The sequence below is a fragment of the Alternaria ventricosa genome, assembly GCF_023758065.1.
Source record: "Alternaria ventricosa strain BMP 2768 chromosome Unknown scaffold_3, whole genome shotgun sequence".
NCBI lineage: Eukaryota > Fungi > Ascomycota > Dothideomycetes > Pleosporales > Pleosporaceae > Alternaria > Alternaria ventricosa.
Window position 1 is genome coordinate 1,318,393 of NW_026055683.1, and position 17,388 is coordinate 1,335,780.

At 54.1% G+C, this 17,388-nt stretch overlaps 7 protein-coding genes across 7 annotated transcripts; 4 read left to right on the forward strand and 3 right to left on the reverse strand.

The window, feature by feature from the left end:
- Positions 1-1,375: 1,375 nt before the first annotated feature.
- J4E93_002379 (uncharacterized protein) lies at positions 1,376-3,763 on the forward strand (the record flags this gene model as incomplete). Its single annotated transcript, XM_049340326.1, has 1 exon — positions 1,376-3,763. One exon carries the CDS (start codon positions 1,376-1,378, stop codon positions 3,761-3,763), a length of 2,388 nt encoding a protein of 795 aa, XP_049202648.1.
- Positions 3,764-4,343: 580 nt separating this feature from the next.
- On the forward strand, positions 4,344-6,700 carry J4E93_002380 (uncharacterized protein; the record flags this gene model as incomplete). Its single annotated transcript, XM_049340327.1, has 5 exons — positions 4,344-4,815; positions 4,872-5,603; positions 5,652-5,791; positions 5,841-6,434; positions 6,491-6,700. 5 exons carry the CDS (start codon positions 4,344-4,346, stop codon positions 6,698-6,700), a joined length of 2,148 nt encoding a protein of 715 aa, XP_049202649.1.
- An 847-nt stretch (positions 6,701-7,547) lies between these two features.
- Positions 7,548-7,955, reverse strand: RPS29 (40S ribosomal protein S29; the record flags this gene model as incomplete). Its single annotated transcript, XM_049340328.1, has 3 exons — positions 7,548-7,556; positions 7,615-7,714; positions 7,894-7,955. The coding sequence occupies 3 exons, from the start codon at positions 7,953-7,955 to the stop codon at positions 7,548-7,550; spliced, it is 171 nt and encodes a 56-aa protein (XP_049202650.1).
- An 803-nt stretch (positions 7,956-8,758) lies between these two features.
- Positions 8,759-10,693, reverse strand: J4E93_002382 (uncharacterized protein; the record flags this gene model as incomplete). Its single annotated transcript, XM_049340329.1, has 2 exons — positions 8,759-10,472; positions 10,518-10,693. 2 exons carry the CDS (start codon positions 10,691-10,693, stop codon positions 8,759-8,761), a joined length of 1,890 nt encoding a protein of 629 aa, XP_049202651.1.
- A 518-nt stretch (positions 10,694-11,211) lies between these two features.
- On the forward strand, positions 11,212-12,735 carry J4E93_002383 (uncharacterized protein; the record flags this gene model as incomplete). The annotated part of the gene is made up of 1 exon (XM_049340330.1): positions 11,212-12,735. One exon carries the CDS (start codon positions 11,212-11,214, stop codon positions 12,733-12,735), a length of 1,524 nt encoding a protein of 507 aa, XP_049202652.1.
- A 475-nt stretch (positions 12,736-13,210) lies between these two features.
- On the reverse strand, positions 13,211-14,957 carry ALG11 (asparagine-linked glycosylation protein; the record flags this gene model as incomplete). The annotated part of the gene is made up of 3 exons (XM_049340331.1): positions 13,211-13,407; positions 13,463-14,589; positions 14,647-14,957. 3 exons carry the CDS (start codon positions 14,955-14,957, stop codon positions 13,211-13,213), a joined length of 1,635 nt encoding a protein of 544 aa, XP_049202653.1.
- A 217-nt stretch (positions 14,958-15,174) lies between these two features.
- J4E93_002385 (uncharacterized protein) lies at positions 15,175-16,191 on the forward strand (the record flags this gene model as incomplete). Its single annotated transcript, XM_049340332.1, has 1 exon — positions 15,175-16,191. One exon carries the CDS (start codon positions 15,175-15,177, stop codon positions 16,189-16,191), a length of 1,017 nt encoding a protein of 338 aa, XP_049202654.1.
- Positions 16,192-17,388: the final 1,197 nt, after the last annotated feature.

The window sequence follows — 17,388 nt, forward strand, 5'->3', positions numbered from 1 at the left end:
AGCATATACCCGTGGAGACGATGGTTTTTGGTAATACCTGTTCGCTGTATACATAGCCCCAAGCTATCGCAAGCGGTGAGAGCTGACAAGAGAGTTCGGCTGACAGCACGTTCCACAGGTTCGCCATGCTGCGCGACACTGACTGCAGGCGTCAGAATCGGAAGTCGGCAGCATGTAGTGTCCCTTGGCGCACAGCTGCAGAGGTGTTCACGGAAGGATCAAGCGCGTCAGACCAGGCTGAACTGTGTTGGTGGTTCTAGACGCGCATGGCCAGAACGTGGGCGTGTTCAAGCTTTCCCGGATGTTCATCCGCACGAAGCAGCTTGTCCCGATTGCCTCTTAAGGTTATGTTTTCCAAGGTTGAACAGATCGAGAGAGCTCGATTCGTATGTCGAATGAACTGAATGCGCTCTCTTCAATTAAGCGAAGAGCATGCACGTAGTAGGCCTCTGAAGTGTTTTTCGGACGACACCCGGCTACAACGGCTGGTATACAGACCACTGGGTCGCGATGATGTGTTCACTGGTGCACTGCGATGATGCGAAATCCGGTTTTGAGAAGTATTCGACGTTGAACTAAGGATTTCAATGTTGTTGTGCGGACTGGGCTTCAGTCATGGTGCAGCTGTCACCGAGATCACGCCATCTGTGAGCCTCAGGCCTGGGCTGGGATGGACGCAGTAGCAGTAGTGAATCTTAGCCCCAAGCTGTCGTTTGAAGCGTGAGCCGGAAACGGTCAAACTATATTTTCTGCAGTTCGTCGTCGCATGAACACGATGATATGGCGGATGCAGTAGCTGCAAGGTGGTTAGATTTTGCTGTCAGTGCTGGGGAAGGCATCCAGCTTCCCCAGTCGCGAAAAGAGGGTCCCCCATGTCTCCCCGATATGATCCGAGGCTGCGCGCTCCCTGCCACCCTGCGCCGACGAGATTGGTTCATGCGCGGACGAGACTCACCCTGAGGAGGCTGCACAGTGTTCGCGAACGATACGGGCGAGAAAGGCCAGAGCGCGCGTGAAGCAGTCTGGAGTTGCACACGCGGCCCACTCTGCTGGCTTCAGTCTGCGACGTTTCGGGCTGCGGAGTGACTGGGGGCTCCGCGGTGCAACTGGTAGTTTCTGACTTTCTGTTTGGAAGGGCCGAAAGACGCGCCAATCAGCGGCGGGCAGTGGCAGTCTGGAACGGCAGGTGCCACCGGGACCGCCTGCATTCCCTCAAGCTTCGCCCAGACACCTCCCACTTGGCCTTGACGCTTAACCCACGACGGCCACCCTCGACCTCAACACCACACACAGGCCATGTCGCTCGTCTGAATCTCCATGGGCTTCTTCTACCGGACACGAACTGCTGCTGGACCAGTATAACCGCCGACCGAGCATGTGGGAGGCCGAGTCCTGGCGGCATGGAGCGCCTCTCCTGGACCGTCGCGCGCCCGATGCCACCCGACCCTACGTGAGTATCACGACCGCGACGCCCTCCACGCACGCGACTGACGACCGCTACCAGCACTGTCCCTCGTACAAGCTGCCTGCCCACGGTACCATCGAAATTTCGCCCGGCAACACCATCACGCTCGACCAGAATGCCGTCTTCCGCCCGCTCTGCACCAACACGGCCACCCAACAGGGCAACATCGACGACGGCACCGGAGGAATCACCAGCGTCGCCGACATGCGCGACCCCTTCCACGCCTCCATCACGCCCCAGGCCTACGCGACAGGCGCCGCGACCGTCATCGCCTGGATGCTCGTCATCATGCTCATCATCACACCACGCACCTTCTTCGTCGGCAACGCTTCGGGACGCTCAGGGCTCATGGGACGACGCGGCATGATCAGCGGCGCAACAGGCAGCGGATCCATCATTGGAGTCGGAAGCCGTCCATGGCTGCAGAAGGCCGCGGCCCTGACCGTCGCCATTTCCCTGACGCTCGCCACCGCCGACACGTTCAAGATCGCCGAACGCCAGTACGAGGAGGGCTTCATCGACGCCATGGAGCTGCGTGACCAGGTCGTAGCTGGCATGGAAATCAAGGTTTCGCGCGTTGTTTCCGACATCTTCCTCTGGCTTGCACAAGTACAGACTCTGATACGCCTGTTCCCGCGCCACAAAGAGAAGGTCATCATCAAGTGGGTCGGATTCGCTCTCATCCTGCTCGACATTGCATTCAGCTGTCTCAACAGCTTCGGTCCCTATGAGAACCAACGCCGCCCCGCACATTTCGACACCGCGATCCCCGCCCTCAGCTACCTGTTCCAACTATCACTCAGCATGCTCTACGCCGCCTGGGTTATGTACTACGCCATCACCAAGAGACGATACGCCTTTTACCACTCCATGATGTGGAACATGAGCGTCGTTTCCCTACTATCTATCATCGCCATTCTCACACCCGTCGTATTTTTCATTACCGATATCGCCAACTACACCATTGCCGGATGGGGGGACTACTTCCGCTGGGTAGGGGCTGCTGCTGCTAGTGTCATCGTTTGGGAGTGGGTGGAGCGCATCGAAGCACTGGAAAGAGAAGAGAGAAAAGACGGAATCTTGGGGAGAGAAATATACGATGGAGACGATATGCTCGACAACACCCCATCCGACTCCAAATGGCCTTCAAAGCGCAAGGCCCAGCTATCAGAAAAAGATGAAAAGAAGACTGGCGGAGGCTCTGGCGGCTTCGGCGCGTTCACATCAGCACATGCCGGCCGCTTCAACGATCTTGCCCAGAGGTTCGGACGCAAGATGACCGAATCGCCACGAGCAGAAGCACGAAAGAAGCGTACTATTCACATTCCTGCACCACCACCAGTTGTGCGACGGTCGGCATCTGCTACACGCGGAGACCGCAGCTCGCGGAACTATGTACGGGTGCAGACCCCGCCTCCGGTACCAGTCATCGCATCACCGGTCAGTAGGACAGACACCACCAGTGCTGACTCGACTGTGTACACAGTCCGCTATCATCCCATCAGCGATACACCTGTGAATCCACGGCACGCACCGACAGATGATCGACCAGGAAATCGTGAAACACAGCCACAAACACAAGATTCACCACAGGAACCTCAGGCTCAACCAGCTGATCCCGAGGATCCTGAGAAGGGAGGAGAACTGGAACCAGTTACCAGCAGGAGTAGATTTCAATGGCAAGCACTAGGAAACCCATTCCGACGAAAAGGACGAACCCCGCCAAAGGAACTCCAGAGGGGGCAGGTCATCGAACCACTCGCGGTGGACGATGTTGCAGCCAACATACCCCCTCGCAACTACAACGGGTTAGCTCTAGCCGATCGCCTGGGCACCTTTGCCGCGCAGCAAGGCGAAAAGCTCAGGTCGAAGAAGAAGCCTGGGTCACAGCACGAAACGACTCTACCAGTCACGATCATTCCTGCCCAACCCCGGGGCCAAACCTGGTCTCCAGACATCATCCGCCAACAGCAACAAGCTCAACAGGACGAGTCCTCTGCCAGTGCGGGTACGCAGCCAGCGAGTGCGCCAACTCCGAGCGAACAAGATCAATCTCATGGAGGGACTAATTCAAGCGAGGTCATCAACTTGTCGGCCTCGCCAAACTCAACACGCACTCCCCGTATCCGGTTCTCGCCGGCAGCCCCGCTTGGTCGCCAACACAACACTGGTGGTCTCGGGACAGAGGTGCGACAACCGCCATCTGCACCGAGTTCACCGTTGCCACAAGATGAGTCGACATCCACCATCGACTTTAGCAGGCCCGAAAACCACACTCGGACAGATCACGACAGGTAGCTTGTTGGCGCACCATCTTCTCTCGCATGTTTCTGTTTATATTTCGAACGTTGATAGCACGTATATACCCCCACATTGAACGGCGCATTGGTGGCATGGATCGAGGACAGTGGAGACTCCACACAGCATTGGCATGGAATGGCGCAATTGGAACTTAAAAATTCTTTGGTGTTTGTATGAGGGATGGATACCCGCCGGCCATAAGGTCAGGCTCTTTGATTTAGGTGGAATGGCGCAAGCCTGCAATGATAGGTGAAGCAGTGGATACTGCGATTTATCAAGCGCCATAGCATGTACAGCAAAATATCAATGAATAAGTAAATCATGTATTTGCACTTGTCAGTAACTCATACGGTTGTTAAATGTCAAGCAGATGTGCCAAGGCATTGATAAGGCTGTGACGATCTGGTAGGGCATGGGACGGGCGTTAGTGGAGCCCGGTTCCTTGCACCGCCGCATCATAGCTCCATGTTATCATCGCGTGTAGCACCTCCAGTCTAAGCTGTGGCCCTGCATTCTGTCCATCGACGACGTGCAGCTTGGAAATAATTAGTCGGCCGCGCATCTTCTCCAGGCGACAATGTCTTTATTCGGTGATGATGACCCGCCGCAGCGCGCGAAGCCGTCGTCGTCGCTCTTCGATGACGATCCCAAGCCCGCGGGCAAGACGGGCAACAGCTTGTTCGCAGACGACCTCGACGCCAACGACTCGCCCTGGGGCTTCCCCACGCCCAAGAAAGCCGGACGCGAAGCTCTCGTTAAGTCGCTGCTGCCTGCCTCGGACGTGCCCGACTCGTACATTGACGCTTTCGACGCACTGCTAGATGCTGGCGACCGCGAAGGCAATGGGGTCAGCGTGGAGGGTGTCAAGAAGCTGCTGGCCGAGAGCGACATCCCCGGTCACGCGCAGTCCAAGATACTCGAGATTGTACTACCGTCTGGTGGCAGCGCCGAACTGGGCAGGAACGAGTTCAATGTTGTCTTCGCCCTGATTGGGTTGGCGCAAGAGCATGAGGACATCACCCTAGACAGCGTCGACGAGAGGAAAAGGAGTGAGTGTTAGCATTGTCGCGCGTGCCGCGAAAGAACGACATTGACGCCCCGCCAGATCTTCCCGTCCCAACGGTGACGCTGCCGCAGTCCACCAAGGCCCGCGAACCATCACCTCCTCCCCAACAAGCCCAGCCCCCGACTCCTCCCGCGCCGCAACGCCAGCCGTCTGCGCAGCAACCGTCTCCTGCAAACAAGTCGAGTGCGCCTATGCGCAAGCAATCCTTCGGCGACCCAGAGGCGGATCCTTGGGGCAGCCCCGACCTGCACAGAGGCCACAGCCACGCGAGCTATACCAGCTCCCAACCGCACACCAACGGCTCGAGCTTACCCCCAACCGCACGAACGACAAGTCAGTTTACAACACAATCGACCGCCGCTTCTTCCAACATCCCGCAGCCCGTCCAGCCAAGTTCTTTGAGCAGTGAAGGTGGCTGGGGCGGATACAATGGCGGAGCGAGCCAGCCATTCGCTGCCCCCGGCTTGGGAGAAGAAGGCTTTGGCGCACCCGCAGGAGGAGAGGGTGGGTCCAATGCGACACCAGAGTTGGGCAGATCTATTGGACGACTGAATCCAGGCGGTAGTGGGAACGAAGAGGTCATAACCATCACTGCGCTCTCAGAGAAAGAGGGCATGTTCATGTTCCAGCACCGCAACTACGAAGTTGCCAGCTCGAAACGCACCACAAAGGTTGTCCGTCGATACAGTGATTTCGTCTGGCTGCTGGACTGTCTGCACAAGCGGTATCCCTTCCGACAATTGCCATTGTTGCCCCCAAAGAGGGTCGGTAGTAAGTACACATCCTGCTGTGGCCTTGATACGTATTGAGATTTCTTAGTCAACGGCAACCCAATAGCTGCAGATGCCACTTTCCTCGAGAAGCGAAGAAAGGGTCTTACGCGCTTCACCAACGCGCTCGTACGGCATCCAGTCCTGAACCAGGAGCAGCTGGTAGTCATGTTTCTGACAGTACCTACGGTAAGTTTAATCAGTTTGGGGACCGTCTAGCTTGTACTAATTGGAACAGGAACTCGCAGTTTGGCGCAAACAGGCCAACCTTTCCGTCCAGGAAGAATTCACCGGCAAACCCCTACCACCGGATCTCGAAGACTCCCTCCCGAAGACCCTCCCTGAGCTCTTTGATACCGTCCGGTCCGGCGTCCGGCGCAGCGCAGAAACCTACATCACCCTCTGCAGCATGATGGAGCGCCTCTCCCGCCGAAACGAAGGAATGGCAGCAGAATATGCACGCTTCTCCTCTGCTCTCAGCGGACTCACAGAGTCAAGTCAAGAAACATACGCCGTCGACACAAACGACGTTCCATTGTTGAACGAGGGTATGAACGCTACAGCGCGACACCTCGACTCCAGCAGACAGTTGCTAGAAGACGAAGCAAGAGGATGGGAAGAAGGTGTTCTCGAAGACCTGAAGAGACAGAGAGACACTCTAGTCAGTGTACGCGACATGTTCGACCGCCGAGACAAGTACGCCCGCGACAACATCCCCCAACTGGAAAAGCGCATTGCAAACAACGAAACCAAACTACACAACATTCGTCAGAAGCCCGCCGAGCAGATCAAACCCGGTGAGGCGGAGAAGGTGGAGGATGCCATTTTCAAGGTTAGTTTCCGAATCCCCTTTATACAATGAGATCATATTCTAACGCGTGATACTAGGACAAGGAATCCATCGTCCAACAACACGCCCGCGGCGTCTTCATCCAAGAATGCATCCGCGACGAACTGCTCTTCTTCCAAAAGTCGCAATATCACGTTAGTAGACTGCATCAAGAGTGGGCACAGGAACGTGTCAAGTATGCGGAGCTGCAGGCGGATAACTGGAGGGCTTTGAGTGAAGAGGTGGAGAGTATGCCTCAGGCGGAGTAAGCAATACGTACCTTTGTGGCATTGAGAGAAGAGGAGGATAATGTTTTCTTGTCATTTGACCAAAATGGCCAAGGACGAGAAATCAGCGGGGATGGATGAGTGGATGAGGGATGCTCGTGCTCTTGTTTTTGGAACAGTTGGTTGTCGGAATGTCATGAGCCAAGGTTGTAATTTGTACATGTCTCTTACGTCTTGTTTTGTTGGTTTCGTTTGCGCGCATTTGATATCAAGAGATCGACGTATATACCTGTGTATGGATGAGGTTGGATGCTTCTGCCTTGTCTTCAATGTGCATTTGCTGTTTGCTTGTCCTGTCGATACTGTATTATGTTCTGCTTAACGAGTTCTGTGAGATGACGAGGAAGATGAGCGCTCGCCCTACACGACTGTGGTATAGTGGGACTAAGAAGACCGAGCTGTCGATGATGAGATGTCGTGTCGGGGTAACGTGCTCCAGGTCCCAGTTGCCGATGATAGCCTGCATCACGGGTCCTTAATTCGAAAGAAGCCCCCCTGTCACATCAGTACACCCAAACCCGTATCTTCACACTGCAAACAGGAGCCGTGTTGTGAATTCAGGATTGATTTCTCATTGCATGCAAGGCCGGGTATCCCCCATTGCCCGTAAACACAGTATGAGGAAATACGCCATGCAGAACCATCCCCACCCGACTACAAAGCCCACTCTCTCAGCTTGCTTTTCCTTTTATCTCAGACCCATATCCGTCGTCTTGCTTGATCATGTGGGCGGTCGGGTCGAGGTAACATTGTTGTATCGTATCGTCAGGTAATCATCGTCACATGCGCCTTCTACTCCAGCCCTCGAAGCGTACGGTAGAGAAATAATCTATCGGTGCTGTTGCAATGTGAGTTTGCGTGCTTTTGTATTGTTCAAGTATGGGTGCGAGACGTACCTTGACGAAGCCAATGTCGGAGCTCTTCTCGCGGAAGCACTGACGGCAGATGTTGAGGCCGTACTTGCGGATCAGACCAGCGGGGTGGGTGCAGACGCGGCTGTGAGTACTGTGTTAGCCATCGCGTACTGGTATCCTGGCCCGTTGCATCAGGTGCATCCAATCCCTCCCCTCGCGCAGACCAACACGGTGCGCTCGCCCTGGCCCCAGCCGCGTATATAATCGGCGCCTTTTCCCCCTCCTCCATCTACTGTATCGAGGTTTTGGATTCAAACGTACCACTCGCGGGAGCCCTTGCCGTAAGTCCTAGGGCGCGAATACCAGACCGACTCGTGAGACATGATGTGTGGTTTGGGGGTTGTGGACGGGGGATTGTCGCTTGCTATTTTCGAAGTCAGCTAAATTTGTAGCTTTATGAGAAGCCCTGTGGCGACTTCGCAGAAAGGGCTACTGACAGTATTGACTTGTTGTCGGCGGAGTTGAATCGGGCGTGCGTAGGCTTGTCGGGGTCACGATGCTCGACTGTCGAAATCGAATATTGTGTGGGGTGGTCTGTGCTGGCCGCTAACCTTGCCGGCGCCGCCGCGGGGGGCAGCGCCCTCTCAGAACTGATCGCGACGTTTCGCTGTGCCAAGAGATCGCCATAATCCACGGTTTTACTCCCAAAGATGCCGCATGCGGTAGTTTCACTAGTAAAAAGTGGGGTTTTGGAGCTGATTAGATCTGTGACCGCCAGATGCTGTATCGCCGGAGAGCGGCTGCTTGCTTCTGCACGTGCACTCTTGTGCTCTTCGGGACAGAGCTTGGAGTCAAGAGCGTACAATGGAGGGATGGAAGCAACTTTACTTGTGTAATGTGCCAGAAGCTCTCGGATAGAGTATAGTAATAATGTACATATGAAGAACATGGAAGATGAAACGACTTTTGAAAAGTGGTGTCTCCCTGCACATACCGCGCCATAATGAAACTGCAAATCTGGTGCGGCATCCATACACAATTATATCGTACAGGTAAGGATCTCGATCTTCAAGCACCGATCAAATGTCTACTCACGACGGTGATTCAAGTTGACCACTAGCGTGCCACTCCTGCTCCTTTTCACTGGTCAGTTTCGGTACGCCTTTCGCTCTTGTGGCTGAGCGACTTACTCTACTTTGTGGAATCTTATCCTTCCGCCATTATCCAAGGTAGTTGGACTGTATGTGTCGGCCTTGAGGGGTGCCCTATGTATAGGAGGAGAAGGCTCCACCCGTTTTTCCTCATCCAGAGATGACGATACTGTTTTGTGGTATCTGATCTTCGCGCCGCCCTCAAGGGTCTTCGTCTTGTATTTGCTGGGGAGGGGTGCGCCTTCCTCTAACAAAGATATCGCTGGGTTGTGGATGCGGGGTGGATTTGATCCCTTGTTTGTAGCCGAGGTGTTATTATTTGTAGCTGGTGTGTGCCCTTTTGTGAGGTGCTGCTCTTCGGCTGTGAGAAGCTCCATCTCTCGGTCAAGAGCCGCGATCTCTTCTTGCATGGCCCTCCGCTTTTCGCGGTTCGCTTGCTGCCTTTTCCACTCGTCGCTTTCTTCGCGTTTTCCGACATTGAGATCAAGAGGTTGATCAAAGGGATCGATGGGTCCGCCGAGCAGCCGGTTGACTCTGTGCTTCTCCTCCTCTAGCATCGCTGCGAACTTCTTCCTGGTCTCCTCAAAATGCGGTCTGTTCCAGTAGTCCTTTCCATAGTTCGCCCGCAAATCGCGATGAAGGTCACCCACAAGGTACAGACTACCTGTCAGGACGATCGATCCTTCAGGTTCTCGAAGATACTTCGCTGTACAAAGCGCTCGGAGCGGCCCGCCTTCTTCCACAGCTAGCCCAGTGATAGTGGGCTCGATTGATTTTGCTATGGCGAGGAGTCGTTTTGGATGCATTGGTTTCACCCAAGGCATACCATCCACCGGACCAAAGGACGTAGTGACGACATTGTCTCCTCGGTGTAGTATGTTTCTCAGGAATTTATGTGCATCTTTCCCATCGGTCATTGCAAGTACCCATGTGATAGGGCATCCCCTGCGTGGCTTTTGAACACCAGGAACCTTCTTCGCCCGGAAATTCCGTCCGACGTGGCCACTCAGCAGTGTGGCAGCATCGGCGTTATGAGCTCCATCTACCAGGATAAACTCTCCTTTTTGACTAACTCCAGTCGTGCCATCCGCGCTTGGCACACCAAAGATAGGCGGTACTCGAACCGGCTCTAGTCGTCCTGGGTATGGAATGTTCCTCGAGCCGTGCAAGCTATGTTGCATCACAAACGGTTTCATCTCTTTGCCGAAACTTTCCATTACTGCCATGGTAGCCCTCGCTGCGAGGACAATGTTTTCTCGTTGATCGGTCGGTTTTGGCGGCCGATCTTCGTTCGCAAACAGAGTCTTCGAAAAGCCCGGGGGATCGTATTCCAAACGAGGTCCTGCCCCGATGCTGCGAGCATGTTCCTCAATGACGTCGACGACGTTACCCTCATTCTTAGGATTGATAAGGTAGGGTACGTCGGGCCTGAGGATGCCAGCTTTGTGGAGTGCGATCTCTTCTAGGGTGTCACCTAAAAAGCCCTCATGGTCTCGCGCTATCTTAGCGATGACGGAAACCGCTTGGTTGTTCAGTATATTGGTAGCGTCGAGCTTTCCGCCCATGCCAACTTCCACGATACCAACATCTATCTTGGCTTCGTTGAAGATGTGGAAAGCAGTGGCGGTCAATATTTCGAAGTTTGAAGCACTGATGCCATCTCTTATACTCAGGTCCAGGTAGTGCTTCTCGATCTTGCGAAAGAGGGCCTCTTCCACGGGCTTATGGTTGATGCTTATACAGTCCCATCTGGAAAAGTTAGATTAGAACCACCTCACGTGACAGCGTGCCTACCTGTCGATGAGATGTGGAGATGTGAATTTGCCAATCGTGAGTCGCTTGGAAAGAAGTCTCGACGCATAGTGGCAAATGGATCCTTTGCCGTTGGTGCCAGCGACATGTATCGATTTCCACGGAAACTGGACATTTTTCAGAAGCAGACTGATCCGTTCCAAGCCAGGCTGGATCATGACCACGAGACGAGTAATTTACAGTAGCATAGGCAACTAGGGGTCCAGGCAGACGCGGAATGTTCTGAAACGATGTACCTGCAGATTATGTTGACTCATTGGAGCGAGTGGACCAAAAGCTGCGGACAGGTGCGACCTTGCTGCATTGGGTAACTACGGCTTGGCGGTCACGGTCGCGCCTGGCGAAGACGAAGGGTCGTTTGCTGTGGGAACATCGAATTGTGATACACTGTGAAGTGAAGCTGAGACAAGCTATTTAGAGGCGATAATACAGACTAAAGACGCTTGCTGTATTAATGTTGGGCAGACAAGTGCCAGCGCTGTCATCCCATTTGGAGTTCTGCGCCTCCCCCGGACCCTTCAGCCTCACTGTCCTGGTTTAGGCGGCTGCGACGTGCGCCGCTCTGCCGCCCTAGTTCCTTCTCCGACCCATCCCATTAGCATCATCCGGCGCGTCACCATCAACACCGCACCTCACCCATCTTTTCCGAAACAAAGCAGATCACACATTCGGCGCAATGGGTATCCCGATCGGATGGAACATAAATCGCGAAGAAGACGCGAGGAAAGACGCACTGAGGGCTGACATTGCCGGCTCACGCTCCCCCATCCGCCGCCGCGTCAGACCCAACAGATCACCGCGCCCTCGCAGCGCCCTCGACACGGATTTCCTCGTCTCCGGTCCGCATATTGAATGGATACCTCGCTCGTCGCATCGCGCGCGTCTGGCACCGCCACCCGTCCCCGAAGTGTCGAGGACCGAATACCGCAGCAACGAGCCTTCGAGACACCCACCTACTCTACAACGCGACGAGAGCAGCGTGCGCCGGTCGCGCAGTCGCCTCGATAGCTACATGCGCGCGTATGGAACGCGCGCCACTCCCGACCATGACCGCCCCTTGCCCGCTTTCACACCGGGATTTGCGCCAGCGGCAGCGTCGCGAACGCCCGAAACGGAAGCACAAGGTGACGCGCAAGACCCTTTCGCACGCTTGCGCGAATATAGATCTTACCGTCGCGCCACCAGACGATCAACGCGTTCTCAGAGCCCCCGTGCTGATCGATCGACGCGAGATGATAGTGCGAATGCGCCTGAGGAGAGCCACGAAACAGGCGAGAACCACGCTGTGGCATTCCCCCCGCTGCGTAGAATGGGTCGCCGCACCATTGCTGATGGACCGTTGCCTGCCAGCTCTTTGCGCGAGTCTTGGAGTCCAGCAGGTGCGCTGGATGGCTTAGGCGACCGGAATCGCAGCGTCAGTCCCTTTGAAGATCAGTTGCAATGGGACAGCTTCCTCACCACCGTCGTGGACGATCCTGTCGCACCAAGTGCGGGGTCATCATTCGCATCAGCCGCAGCGGCAGCCTCATTCACAAATTCGCATCCCAGCTCACGAGCAGGAAGTGCCAACTCGGCGGCATCTTCGCAAACTCACCTTACAGTGCCATCACGACGGCCTTCACCCCCACAAAATGAGCAGTTCATGCGGGCATGCGATACCTCCGAGGACGACTCAGCCTCCGATACCGAAGAAGAAGAGATGGACGTACGCGGCAGCATACGCCGTCGTACCGGCACAGAGGCCCGCAGGAATCGCTTGAACATTTCAGACTCGACCGCTCCCCGTCGAAGAATGCGCCCATCGTACTTCTCCAGCGAACCTCCTGCGCGCGATACAGAACGCTACGGACTCCGCGTAATCGACCGATCCCGCGACGCCAGCGAGGTCGTTCACAGCTTCTACAACTCTGGCATCTGGCGGGACGCCGACACGGAAGCGCCGTCGAGACCGCAGATTCCCCAGCTCGACGGACCAGCAGAGGAACCCGTGAGCGCTAACGACTACGAGGGTATGCCTCCGCTCATACCCGCTGAGTCGCCGCAACCGCCACCACTAGATCAAGAGCTCCGTGATGCGCGGTCCTTGCTGGAGCGCCTCGCGCGCAGGGAAGATGTCAGCGACGACTTTTGGGCATCAGTTGGCTTGACGCGGTCTTTTGCTGACCCCGTCGAGCGCTTCCAGGAACTTGAGCGATTTTAATCTGGCTTGTTTCTTCTGCATTCTTAGGTTGGCTTGGCTGGTCCCGCCACTTTGGTTTTCCTCTTCTGCTGCTATCACGCTGTTTGCGCTGTATTCATTCACCGATTGGCATTTAGCCGCTTAATGCTCGTCTTACGAAAAGTTATGGTAGTAAGGACGATGACCTGTTTGGATTGGTTGGATCGAACTGCTTCAACGATTCCTGGACATGGATTTGAACATCCACTTAAATATCTTTACATAGCTAGCCATCATCCCCGAAGAAGGGTCAGAATACAATAAAAGCTCACCCAGCACATAGCAAATCACTCATCACTTCTAACCGCGTACTCCGTAATGTAAAGATTGCAAGAAGTTGAATTCATATCGGATCCTAGACTGACTCCTGAAGAGGGATGCAACCGCCCCAATGCTCATGTGTGGTATCGAAAATGTCCAGTATAAACGCCATGCTCCCAGTTTTGTGAACCGCTCCTTATTTTGCTGTGCGCTCGATTTGCAAAGCAACGAGCTTCTCCGTGTTCTTCAGCCACCTCTCCGCAAATACTTGATCGGTAAAGCGCTCCGCTGACCTGCGAGCCCTCTGTCGCATGTCCAGTGTGTCTTCGGGAGAAAGCGTGAGGGCTTTGCGGAAGCCGTCGGCGTATTGCTCTGCGGTTGTGGCATGGAAGCCTGGTGAAAGGTTAGTAGTGTTCTGGACGTGGTATTGCGAAGTGCCTAGACTTACCAGTAGGTTTTCCGTCGATCTCAATTACGATATCCAGCTTGGGTCCACCGGAGTTGTTGACCACAGAGATCATGCCAGCAGCCTGGTATTCCACCACTCCGATTCCGAAATGCTCGTTCCACATGGCGTTCACACCCACACTGGCTTTGCGCATCCACTCGAGCATCTGCGGCCACGGCGCATCGCAGATGAACTCGACATTATCCTTGATGTGCAGCTCATGTGCTAGAAGCCTCAGTTCGTAGACGCGCTTCGCATCGTCGTGCGAGTTCCGTACTGAGCCTATCAGGACGAGCTTCGGGGTATCGTTGGGGTACGCTGGGAGTTCGGGTTTGGAGTGCAGGAAGGATGCAAAGGCCTCGAGGATCAGTCGGTGGTTCTTTTCTGGTCGGAACTGCGCGATGTAGAGGAGGTAGGGGCCGCGTTCTTTCTCGCTCGACTCGGAGACTGGAACGGCTTCTATGACTTCTTCGACTGCTACGGGCGGGAAGACGACGTCGATTTCGATTGCCTTGCTTCGCTTGATACGGTATGGTTCCCAGAGAGACTTGATGTGGCTTTGCGTCCATGTAGAGTTGGTCATTACCACGTCAATGGTGCTGCCGATTTTGCTGTACAGTTTCGCAAAGAGTTGCCAATACTTCTTCTTTGCAACGCCTCGATATCCTGCGCCTGTCCCTGCATTTATGCCTTGACCTCCAACCTGTAGCGAATCTAGCATGTCGGTGGAGATGGTCGGATAGTGGACGTATGCGCCGGTTGGTACGGTCGGGAAGAGGAAGGACGATAGGCCGAGAGCGAAGGCGTAACCCATGGTGTCGATGAATATGTCGGGCACGAGAAGACTGAAGGCGTCGTAGGCGAGGATGAGAGAGCCGAGAGATTGGCCCAGTAGTGTGAATCGCGGCCATGTGCTTGCGAGTACCCAGTCGCGGGTTGTGAGGTAAAGGAAGTGGACGGTCGGGGGGTGTAGCTGGATGTTGAAACGGTCCTTTACACGCTTCAATATGGCGGCTTTGTCGACGTCGTGGTCGCCAGTGTAGACTATACAAGTAGCCTTCGGCCAGCGCTTCTGGTTTGCTCGGATCGCAGCCCAAAGGACTCGTTCGCCGCCGCCTCCTGCATTGCTACAAGAATAGCCTGTCAGCGAGAAATCCTAGTCCCTCAGAGCATGCCACCCATACCAGAAAGGGTGGAAGAAGCCCACTATGCCGTCCCACTCGCTATCCGCCGGTCCGTCCTTCACTGCACTGCCAGGAGGTGTGTTCCCGACCTGTTCCCAGTCATCGTCCTCTTTCTTCTTGTTCTTTTGCTGCGCCTCGAATGTCTTGGTCTCGCTTGCTACCCTAGCCAGTAGTAACTCTCGTCGTGTACGGGAGGATCGTCGGAGATGTTGTCCCACTATTTCCGCAGCGAAGCGCAGGGTCTTGGGAAGAAAGACGGTAGCCAAGAGTGCAGGCAGTAGTAGCGAGAGGAAGATGAGTAACAGACCCATCGTGGAACAACGCCGAGCAGGGACAGTGGGGAGAGACAGACAACAAAGACTCAGTCAGCCATGGGCAAATGTTTGGGCAAAGCGACAGCTGTTCAGGTGGGATGACGGTTCCTGGCGCCGGCCCGAGAGCGTGGGACCCTGACGCGCTAGTGGGAGCCTCTTCCTCTCGGGAATCGGACATTTTGATATACAGCTGCAGCACCAAAACCACTGCAAGATGCTGTCGTCGCGCCTCCTGCGGCAGCCAGCATGCCAATTGCTTCCGAGAACCTCCAACACGTCTACATCTTCGATATGCCGACCATCGGCTCGCGCCTTCCACGCTTCGACCCCGCGACAGGATCCCCTCGTCGATGCCATCCTGTACCTTCCCCACGAGCTGATGTCGCTCGTCCACACCGCCGTACCATGGTATGCCGCCATACCAATCACCGCCTTCATCACCCGCGGTCTTCTTGTTACGACATTCGGGACTCGGTCGCGCGCTCTTATGGCCCGATACATCGGTCTCCAACCGCTCCGAGAAGCACTTGCTTACAAGAAACGTGACGAGGTATTGAAGCGCGGCGGTTTCAGATCAGTAAAACAGGGCATCGTAACTGCGAGTAAAGAGATAAAGGAAGTCACGTCGGCGATTGATAAGAGATGGAACGTCAGCTTGAGTGGCCAAATCATGTGGACGGTTGGGCAACTACCTATATTCATCGCCATGGCCGAGGTCATACGGCAGAAATGCGGCGCTCATGATGGTCTGGTAGGCATGGTGGTCGCAGCCGTCAAAGGCGAAGGCACAACGATGACGAACGAGCTTGGGGAAACAGTTGCGCGTGTAACACCTTCTGCATATTTTGAGCCTTCGCTGGCAACAGAGGGGGTGCTCTGGTTCCAGGACCTACTTGTTCCAGATCCTACAGGTGCCCTCCCATTCATTGCATCAGCCATCATGTTCGCAAACATCTACACCTCGAAGAATAGTGTCGAAAGCACTAAAAACCGGAGGTGGCCTGGTATACTTCGAAGGACTTTACTCTGGGTGGCTCTATTGATCGGCCCTATGTGTCAGCATCTACCTGCCGCACTCATGCTGTACTGGTCATCGAGTACAGCCTCTGTCATGCTATGGAATCTCTGGCTGGACAGAAAGTACCCAGCGCCACGCGGATTTACGGCGTGTAAGAGGCCGCTTATCATGCCACCACCACCACCACCTGTTTCGAAAGGGCGGAAAGTGTGAGGTCTCGCCAGTGTTGTACACTGCCATGAGCCTTGGACTACCATCAGAACACATCGCTGCCACAGGCGAATCTTAAGAGAGCATCTGGGTGAGGAGACAGGCGGCGCAGGAAACATCTGAACGAGTAGCTTACAATGGAGCTACTCGCGTCTTGTTGCCTCGACCTTTTCAGTGTGTCTTGGGGGCTGTGGTCATTACCAGGAGGTCCGAGTATACGGTTTCTCACCACAGATGCTCGCAGTATCCTCTATACGGTCTAGACTGCGTGTAGGTCCCAGTCTTTAGCCAGCAGCTTACTGCCTCTGGGGAAGGGAAGAACACAAACTTTCCTACCTAAGTCGGAGACACGACAGAAAACAGACCACCCGCTCTATAAACGCCAGAACAAACACCCCGCCTGCATCTGAACAAGTCTCAAACCCCGGTTCCTACTCAACAACAAATTCGCCAGTCTTGGTCTCGGCATCTACGTGAGTTCATTTCATGTGAGTACGATATTGAGCATATCGGCACAATGGGGCATGATTGTTGTCGAAGTTAGAGAACGGTTGTGATCGACTGATCGCAGACACGTGATCGCTTAGCTCTTGGGTATATAGCTAGGGATTTTATCCTAACTTTCTTTTGTAGTAGAATAATTACAATATACTTAATTATCTCTAATTGTTAATTGTCTCTAGCTCTAATAGTTATAAGCCTAGCTGCTTAATTGTAGAACTAATTCCTACTGCGCATTAAAGCTTGCTAGAAGATAGATTAATTAATCTTATTTCTACTCTACTCTCTCTAAACGTCCTGCGATTAGAACTCCTCCTGCGCAATTACTTAATTACTGCCTACCTCTTTGTTATCCTCTGCATCTATACATTAATCCTACGCTCTAACTCTATAGATACAAGTAATCGCGACATAGCTATTATAGCTACAGGTGTACTTCTTAAAAAGCAATCTAACTAGAACACCTAGTTCGCGCTTCTTAAGCAATACTATAATAAGAAGAGCATCTAGAAAGAGATTAATTCTAATCTTCTAGATATTATATATATAGATACTTAGAAGCCTAAGTTCTCTAACCTTCTAGTTCTAGAGCCTATAGCTCTAGCTTCTCTTCCTATAGATCTAACTAAAGATTAAAAGAATAAGTACAATAAAGCTACCTATAAGTATAATACTCTCTTATAAGATTATAACTATAAG